This window comes from Pterocles gutturalis, unplaced genomic scaffold (assembly GCF_000699245.1).
Source record: "Pterocles gutturalis isolate BGI_N339 unplaced genomic scaffold, ASM69924v1 scaffold3337, whole genome shotgun sequence".
Lineage (NCBI taxonomy): Eukaryota > Metazoa > Chordata > Aves > Pterocliformes > Pteroclidae > Pterocles > Pterocles gutturalis.
Window position 1 is genome coordinate 21,146 of NW_010109942.1, and position 8,888 is coordinate 30,033.

An 8,888-nucleotide genomic window follows, 5' to 3' on the forward strand; every position below is an offset into this window, starting at 1 on the left:
CTCCCCTGCTCCTGCACCGAGCAGCGAGCCAGCAGAACCAGAGCCAGCAGAACCAGAGCGAAGGTTTTGCCGTAGCGCAGCGCAGGAAGCGGCGGCTTTCGCAGTACAAAGCGCAGCTCGATGCCGCAGCCGAGCAAACAGTTTTGAGCGGGTGCCAAAAAATCTACAGTCAAACTTGTTACTCTGAGCAGATTTTTTTCAAAGAAGTGATATTCAACAAAATTCAAGAAGGAAAGAAAAACACTGATAAACAAGGCACTGCTATAAACCTCGCAGGACAAAGCGCCGCGGCAGAGCGCTGCTTTATCAGGCTTAACATATGCTGTCCTGTTTATGTTTTACTCTAAAGGCAGGACTGCCTTCTCTCTGAACAGCACAAAGTAAAATAAAATCATTACAATTAGGCATCTTCTGAGTTATTTTATAACACAGCAGGCGAAAACGTGCAAGGGATTAGAGAGCTGGTGGAACCTACAGCCACGAATGCAGCGCAGGACAAAGACATGCCAGAACCAGTCTGCATTTGGTCCAACAAGGAACTACAGAGAGGGCTGCTCAGATTCAGAACAGGCGGATCAGTCATCTGAAAACAATTCTGGAGGTTGCACGGTGTGTCATAAGGAGGTCAGCCTGGAAGGGAACCTGGACGCGTTATCTGGAGAGAGCTGCAAGGCTTCCCTCAACGTCCACAGAGTCTTAGTGAGCAATGCTGCGGCACATGGCCGGGGAAGTCGGTCATGGGGCTGATCTTATGCCTTGACACAATCTTCTATCAGACTGGTGGCTTTCCAGAATGACACTGGTAGCCCGTAGTTCAGGGATACTTTATTTAAAAACAGTTCATGAACTAAATACAACTGTACTCAGCCTCTGACCAGCAGTGAGGACGTAGCCAGCTTCCAGAATAAACATGGTGATGATTTTCTGGAGTTTTCAGGCACCCCAGAAGGAGGTTAAGGGGATGAGAGAGGCTGGAAGCCTGAACTCAATCAAATACTGCTGTGCTTCTCCTCTGCTCTTGAAAGATCCCTCTCCAAGAGCAACCCAGCACATGGCATCATTGCTCCGAGAACATCCTCAGCATCCTCCAGCACAGAGGTCGGGCATCTGCAGGTGGCAGGTGTTGGGAACAGTGGACAGGGAAAAGGGAGAAACTGGGACTGAATGCAAAACTGGAACCAAGGAAACTGCTTTCCTTTGACGCTCCAGAAAGCACTCGGGCTTCTCATCTGCTCAGCGAGAGAATGAGATGGGGCAGCACGGGCACGAGGAACAGAAACAGCCACCAGGGACGTCTGCCTGCGCTGCAGAGGACGAGGAGCTCCACGCCTCAGGAAGGAGCAGTAATTCATTCTGTATTTGTTTAGAAGCAGGTCCTTTCACTGGTGACTTGGAAGCAGAGGCAATGCTTAACGCAGCCTGTGACAGCCACAGCTTTGGTTTTCGTGCCCTCGTGCAGAAGCTGTGCTGCCCGAACCTGCTGCTCGTGCCAGCCCTCCTCCCAGCTCCCAGCCCACGGGACAGCCTCTGCGGACCTACAGGCTGGACGGCAGTTCTAAATCCCCGTTATTTATACTCTTCTGAATAACAGAGAGGAAGTAGAAGGGCAACATCAAATTTCCAATGCCCTTTCAGGAACGGGAAAGGAGCAGCATGTGTGAATTATTCCAAGGTCACACAATACTTGCTTTTCACCAGCATTCTCTAAAACAAAGAAAAAAAAAAAAAGCAGCCCTTCCCATTTATGGGCAAGTTTGCTGCTTCTTTACTCTCATTTTTATCGCTAATTATGGTATTAACGAGAAGTCAATCGTACAGGTCTCACAGAGACAGATCTGGGATATCTCCCAGTTCTGCAAACTTCTGCCAAGGGACTAACGGGCGAGGGAGAGGACTGACAGGCGTTACGACACATCAGAATGTGACTGAGTGTCCTGAACAGCCCTGCACAGGGACAGTGGCATCTCTTACCGTGCCCTAAGCCCGACATACCACTGCAGCCACAGGAAACTCCCGTGAGAACTGCAAATTCCTCCAGGAACAGGCTCCTCCGCAGCCCCATCCCACCCTTCCCATCGCGCGTTTCTCTTGACTCAGCAGCTCCGAGCAGGGCACAGCCCTCCCCACGGGACAGGCTGTACACAAAAGCTCGAAGGGAAACACAGGGAACCCATCTCAGATGGTCCAGGAACAAATTGAACCTGGCTCTGCGGAGACAATGTGCAAAACAACCCCGTCTTTAAGGGGTTACCGTCACTGTATTTCACCCGAGAGTCTGTCCCTGCGCAAAATCCCCGCAGAAGCCCTGAATTTACCTCTTATTCCATCCAAGAGTGAAACTCCTAAGAGACACGCAGAAAGAGAGGAAAAATGCTGTTTGTTGCTTTTCAGACATGAAGCATCTGCCACCCACACCTGCAGGGAGGTGCAAAGCCTCTGCGTGGGGGGGAACCAGCACCCTGCCACACCCCACCTAAAAAAGGGCCAACAAAGCACCAAAACCACCTTATTACCTTCAGGGACATCCACGCCCTGAAATTACCTGTACACACTTTTAAAAACCAACACAAAACCGAAGGCACAACAGCCTGCTATTTTTAAGCACCAGAAAACACAGTTCAACTAACTCTGACCACACGCTCGCTGCTTTGCTGTTCTCCTCCGCATCTCACCAGGCTCCGACCGAGCTGATCCCAATGTGCTGAGAACACAATTACTGCTGAGACACCCAGGCAGCGGTGCACCTTCAAACCAGAAGGTTATTTTCGACCACCTGGTCCTTTCTCTTGCTTTGATTCGACAAAGGAATGCATCTTTCTTGAAGGGTCCACTGGGATGTAAACCTTAACATATAAAAGTAATTTTAAAATAAGAATAAAAAAAGACTAGCAACTTTGAACGCCTGCGGTGGTGACATTTGGACCTCCTGGCCAAAGAAGCCAGAGTTATGTTGACAGGAAAAACAAGGTGTCTACGAATTCTTTAATTGTTGTCCTTGTACAACGTGAAGCCAAATCCATTCCAAAAAGACTCTTGTACTGCTGAAACATGCGCTTTCTCTAGTCTCCTATACTCGTCCCAAGCTGCTTTTATAAATCTGAGTTTTTCATTGATGAAAACAGAACACGTCTCACAAGACGCGGCATTCAATACCTGCCTCCTTCTCCGGGCAGAACAGCCACCGCCAAACCCTGCCCATCTTCTGCGACTGCAAGTGGCACACTTTATCTTAAATTCTCGTATGGGGTTACTGCAGTTGAGGAGCTTTTGTTTGAACAAATCAAAGAAGACGACATCCTGTTTTTCCGCAACCTCAGCTGTACTTCTCAACTTCGACACCGCACCGCGACATTCTCCTTTCAGACCTAGAGACTGCAACCTCAGACACAAACACACGGGATGCCTGTGGCCACTATCAGGCCACTTCACGAGGCTGTCAAGCTGTCATCCTCCGGTGAAAGCACCAAATCTTCCACTTCATTAGATGAATTTTCTCATTCCTTCCATTATTCAACCTTTAGCATATAAACGTTCAGATATTTTGTGTTTTACTCTTAAAAACCACTTTGCATGGTCGGCTTTCTTAAGACAGAAGGAAGACGATTCCTTCTGAAGCTGGTTCATTAATTTGACACACAGCCTGCTTCCCAGAAGCCTTTTGCTCTCATCTCGGTCATGTTCAGCAAGCCGTGCGCTTCCACCCATCCACTACAGCCCCCGCTCACCCCATCAGCGTGGCTCTGCACACAGCTGGGTAAAGCCCAGCCTCCTTCCCTGCCTCTGCTTCCCAACCACCGGGAAGCCTCCCTCCCCTGCATCCTGGGAAGCGGACTCTGAATTCCTGAGGATCTGTACGTTGCTGCGATACCCTGACCCTTCTCGCCACGAGCTCCAGACATTCCTCCCTCCGAGGCCCGACGTTCCGACGCGCGTGCCTGAACAAGTCTCAATAACATCCTTCCTCATCCCTTCTCCGCTCTCCCCCATTCCCCGCCATCTGAGAGCAAGTCTGAAAAAAAGAATTCCTTCCACAGAGAAAGGTCAGCACCTACAAACAGTCTTTTTCTGTGATACAGACTCAATTTTAAGCCTGTGTTATGTGACAGCATCCGAAGCTGACTTCTTCCCCTGTCCCCTCCCTTCCCCAGTGAGTTGTTCCTTATCCCCATCTTCAGCTACTCCCAAAAAAGAACAGGAAGGTTTGAAAAAAAGAAAGGGGGAAATAAAAAAGAGAAAGACTAGAGAGCAGCGACACGCATGCAAAAGCACCAGTTCTGCTCAGCACCCAAAGCCTGACTTCAAACTAAGGTATTGCTCTCGTCACGTTACAGGGAAAAGAATGACACTGACCCCCTGCCAAACAGCATGACAATCGGCCCCAGCCGTGCAAAATGCTTTTCCAGAGATGCAGGGGGGGAAAAAAGCATCAGCCTTTGCATACGCACTCCTGACTGCATCAGAAAAGAGAGCTGTTAGGAGGCAGCTGGAGAAAATCACAGCTACCAAACGCTCCCGGTCCTCACCTTATTGGCTCTAATCTGCTTGTAAATGTCCGTTTGCTGCCGGATTCGGTATTCCAGGTCCGAGACGTGGGCTTGGAGCCAATTCCAGCGACTGACGATGGCTGCACGGTCTGCTGCCCATCTCCACTCTGCCCTTCGCCTCCTGGAAAAAACAGAGAAGGGAAGGAGGGGGGGGGGGGGGATTATTTTGAGTGTGATTTTAATTATACAGTCCACCAAAAAACCTAGCAGAACTGACAGATAGATCAAAAGCTACATTCTGAACGCCACGACTGATGCCATCTAGCCCTTGCTAATCATTACCAACCCAACTGCAGACGTGCTATAAAGCCATGCGTCCGCACAGCGATATTACAACAACTTTTGGTACCCAGCGACTGAAGTCCTGCCTATGCAAGCGTTAAGATTCTATTCCATGCTTCGCTGAGCCAGCAGCTCTCCAGTCCTACCTGGCCACATCTGCCAGACCCACTTTTCCAAGACCTGGAGAAAAAAAAAAAACACCTCGGTCTGCCCTCCCTTCCTTGTCTTAGGCTCTTTAAAACAATCCCTCTGTCGTCAGTCGCAAAATACGCCCGGACGCCAGCGCGGACCACGTGGCCACAATTAAAACTCGGTGGCAAGTTTCACAACACACCACCGCTGGGTTTGCAGCGTAACCGCTGTTTGGAGACGAGCAGCAGAGCTCTCGGCGCCTTACACAAGCTGCTGCCCTGCAAGGAGATGTTACAAAGGAAAGCGAGCAACAGAAAACTTCCTTTCTGCATCCGACGGCTTGACCGAGCGAAGGAAGAAGCCAGGAAAAAAACATCGGAAATTATCAAGTGAACGACAACTCCTGGTCTCAGGGCTCAGAGGTGCAAAGTGAGAGAACAGGAGCATGTGTGGGTGCGTGGGGGAACCCACACACTTTGTGACTCTGGACTGATTTCTGTAATCCTGCTGCCAACACCAAACAGGGTTCTGCGGGAGATAAATACGCTTTCACTAGTGCATGGACCACACCGTCGCATCTTACGGTCAACTGTCACAAAAACATCCTTACTCCCTACTGCAGGGCAGAAAGGAACGCACAGACAGCCAGGCATAAACCCACAGCTCCGCTCTCTCCCATTAAAAGCCCAGATATGACGAAAATACACCCTGAGCACCCTGATTCCGGTGGGTGACTATTCAGGCTACCCAGAAAGGAAGGAAACCACCGCACGGCGGAGAAACAAAGCGCCAGCAGAAAGCGCACGCACAAATCCACGGCCACCGCACACAGCCTTGGGCACATCTGGATGCTTGGCAATTAAGAAATTCATCACAAAATAATTCCCTTTGTCCAGCTCCTCTTCCTCCTGGAGCATTTTGGAACCCAGCGATAGCACACGGGGCAGGGGAGCCACAGTAATGTCCAGATTTTTCTTCCAAATTATAGCAAAAGCAGCAGACGGTAGGTGAGATTTACTGCTGAAGCACTCCCAGCTGCAGAGATGGGAAGCAACAGCAATAACCAAGTTCTTAGAAAAATCTACAAATGTACGCCTCCTATGCATCTGCCCTTATTTAGGCATACTGCTACCAAATGCACTTGCCTAAAAAGAAAAAGGAAAAAAAAAAAAAAGGCACCAGGGTTACACCAGGGTTATTACAAGTTTCAAATCAACTGATAGAAATACCCTGCCAAGGAGGAGTTGGTTCCTTCGAACTGCAAATGAAACCCACCAACATTTTAGAATAAGACACATTCTCCATATTCTCGCTGGACCTCCCTCCCGGCTGCGTGGGCGACGTCGCTTCAGTGCCAATTCAGATGAGGTCAGACCAAAAGGGGCGATTGTAGCCACTGCCTACAGTCCTCCCAGCCCTCTCCAAGACCATTTTCCAAGCTCTTTCAGGAGCTCAAGTCCTTCTCTCCGCAGTATTTCCCTGTGCAAAGTGTCTGCTCTATTTTCATCAACGCTGACTTTACGTTTGGTGTAAATTTTAATATTTATTGTAGATGGATGGCAAAGCAAGGGCAGATCTTAACGCTCCCATGGGAGGATACAGCCAGCAGAGCCTAACAGGTGCCCGAGGCAGCTCACGGAGACGTTCCTCTGAGCATCGCTGGAAACGCCACGCTGCTCCGGCTCGGTCACGGCAGGATCGACAGCGTCCTCACGGCTTTCCAGAACATGTTACTTCTCTGCCGGCCAAGTTCCAGTGAAATCCTACCATACTCTCACTGCAGAAGCTAAGAACAATTATACTGGAGAAGAGTTCATCTTTTTTTAGAGCTTAAACCCAGGAAGGACCTCTGCAATGGTGTGTCTGCTTTCCTGGCATCTTCAGCATCTCTGGATGCAACAGACCACCTGGACCCTGGGAGGTTTAGGGCTCTAAAGCCAGATCTCAGCAGGCTTCAGTTTGCTCTTTGGGAATCCATATACCATCAGGAATATTTTTTTTTTTTTATAATCGGGTAAAAAAAAAAAAAAAAAGGTCGAAAGCTGCTGAGAGCACCTCCAAACCGCCAGCTCCTTTGCTCACCTCTGCAACGTTACAACACCACCGCCCGCTCGGTTAAATACATCTCATTCTTTCGCTCAGATCACACAGAAATCCCGAGTAAGTATAAAAAGCACCTGACACCCATCTAGATCCCTAAGTGAAACGGCAGCAGAAGCAGCAGCAAACCTGCTCTTCACCTTACAATCAGGACACATCCTACCCCGGGAAAAAAAAAAACCCCACTGGATTTAAACCAAAAATAAACCAAGAAAGCGAAACAGTAACGTATACTTCATCCTCTGACACCCTGCGGCACAGGTGGAGAAGGGGAAGATCCAGAATGATGGCTCAGCCTCGCTTTCCAAAGCAGTGCAGAGCCCAGCGTGGTCCTCTATATTTAGAATTAAACCTTTTTCAGAGCCAGTTCCATTACACCCTCCTTCTGCGACGTGCTGTCAGCAACACGGATGTGTTTTCCTCATATAGATCAGCGTTCGGATAACAAGCTTTGGAGCTTCTTGAGCTTTTATCTCTATACAAATATTTTCCAAGAATGATTATTTTCTCGACTAGCGCTAGAAAGAAGCAACCAAGCACAAAATACAGCACCTGGAGTCGCTGCGGTCAGCACCGGCGGCCAGCTGAAACCTCAGCCAGGCATCCTGCTCCGGGTGGAGAGAAACCCACCTCCCTTCTTGCTAAAGGATGTGTTAAGGACTTTAACAGGACAATTCATAAAAGAGTTTATTGCACTTGCTCAAAACCAGGTTTTGGATTGAGCCGAAGATGAAGAGATGGCTGCAGAGTGGTGCTGCAAGCGGGCTGGCACGGCCACGGCTCATCTCGAGAGCGGTCCTGTGCTTCGGGAGGCAGAGCTGGTGTAGGGGGTAACGTGAGCAGCAGCAAAGCAGCGAAATCCTGCGTCCTCCAAGGGAAAACGGTCATCGTGCTGCTGCACGGGAGCGCTCTGCGCGACTGCAAGCGTTCGCACAGAACAGGCTCCAGAGGATGGCACGGGACAGTCCCCAGCTGGGACAGGAGGGTAAGCTCGTGGAACAGCCCCAGCACAGAAAATTAATTATTTAGGGACCTGATACTTAAAAAAAATCCCAACAATTTCCCAGGTAGGCTCATTTCCCTTCTGCAGGCACAGGAAAGCGGCTGCAGCAGATGCCGCAACGGGAGCGACAGCCCCTCGCCTGCTGTGGCACTCGGCTCGAGGACGAGGACATCGGCGACGAGGACAGCGTCCCGCAACCCTCGGCAGATGGTGCTTGTTGTAAATAGTGCGTACGGGCGGAACCAGCAGCCTTACATCTCGCGCGGAGGGAACCCACACAGGCCCTGAAGGTGCCCGAGAGGGCCAGGAGGCTGGGACGGAGGAGGAATAATGAACAGGGAGCCGAGCCAAGCTCAGCCCACGGGGTTATAAATACCGCGGGAGGCTGGGGGGCTTCACGGGAAGGGGTGAGGGAAGAAGGGGATCCCTCTCCCCATCCGCGGCACAAGAGCTCAAATCCTGCTGTGGGGTCAGCTCCCAGATGCTGGGCTCCCAGATGTGCTGTACCGTGCTCGTCTCTCCAGTAGAAAGGCTGTGCAGCCTTTAGGAAACCACAGGAAGAAACTTTATCAACATGAGAAATTCTCAGAGGTAAACATTTCTTCCTAAAAACCTGCAGTTAGTTTAGGAGCAGGAGGAAGAGAAATAAATCCTGTGTTATATCAGCCCAAGTCCTTGGGACGGGCTCCAGTCCTTCCCTAAGTAAAAAACAGGCGATTGGGGGTTAAAAGCAGTTATCCTAAATGGCAAAATCAACTCCAGAAAACAAAACCGACCAGAGCCAGGTGCCCCCGGCAGGCAGCAGTGTCCCCGTTTCAGAGGTGGCA

At 50.1% G+C, this 8,888-nt stretch overlaps 1 protein-coding gene across 1 annotated transcript in view; it reads right to left on the reverse strand.

The window, feature by feature from the left end:
• Window positions 1-8,888, reverse strand: part of KANSL1 (KAT8 regulatory NSL complex subunit 1) — a gene marked incomplete at its 3' end in the record, with an annotated part of 74,432 nt that overhangs the window by 21,139 nt on the left and 44,405 nt on the right. The window contains 1 exon segment of the mRNA XM_010073127.1: window positions 4,524-4,665. Within this exon segment, the coding sequence (XP_010071429.1) occupies window positions 4,524-4,665 (142 nt within the window).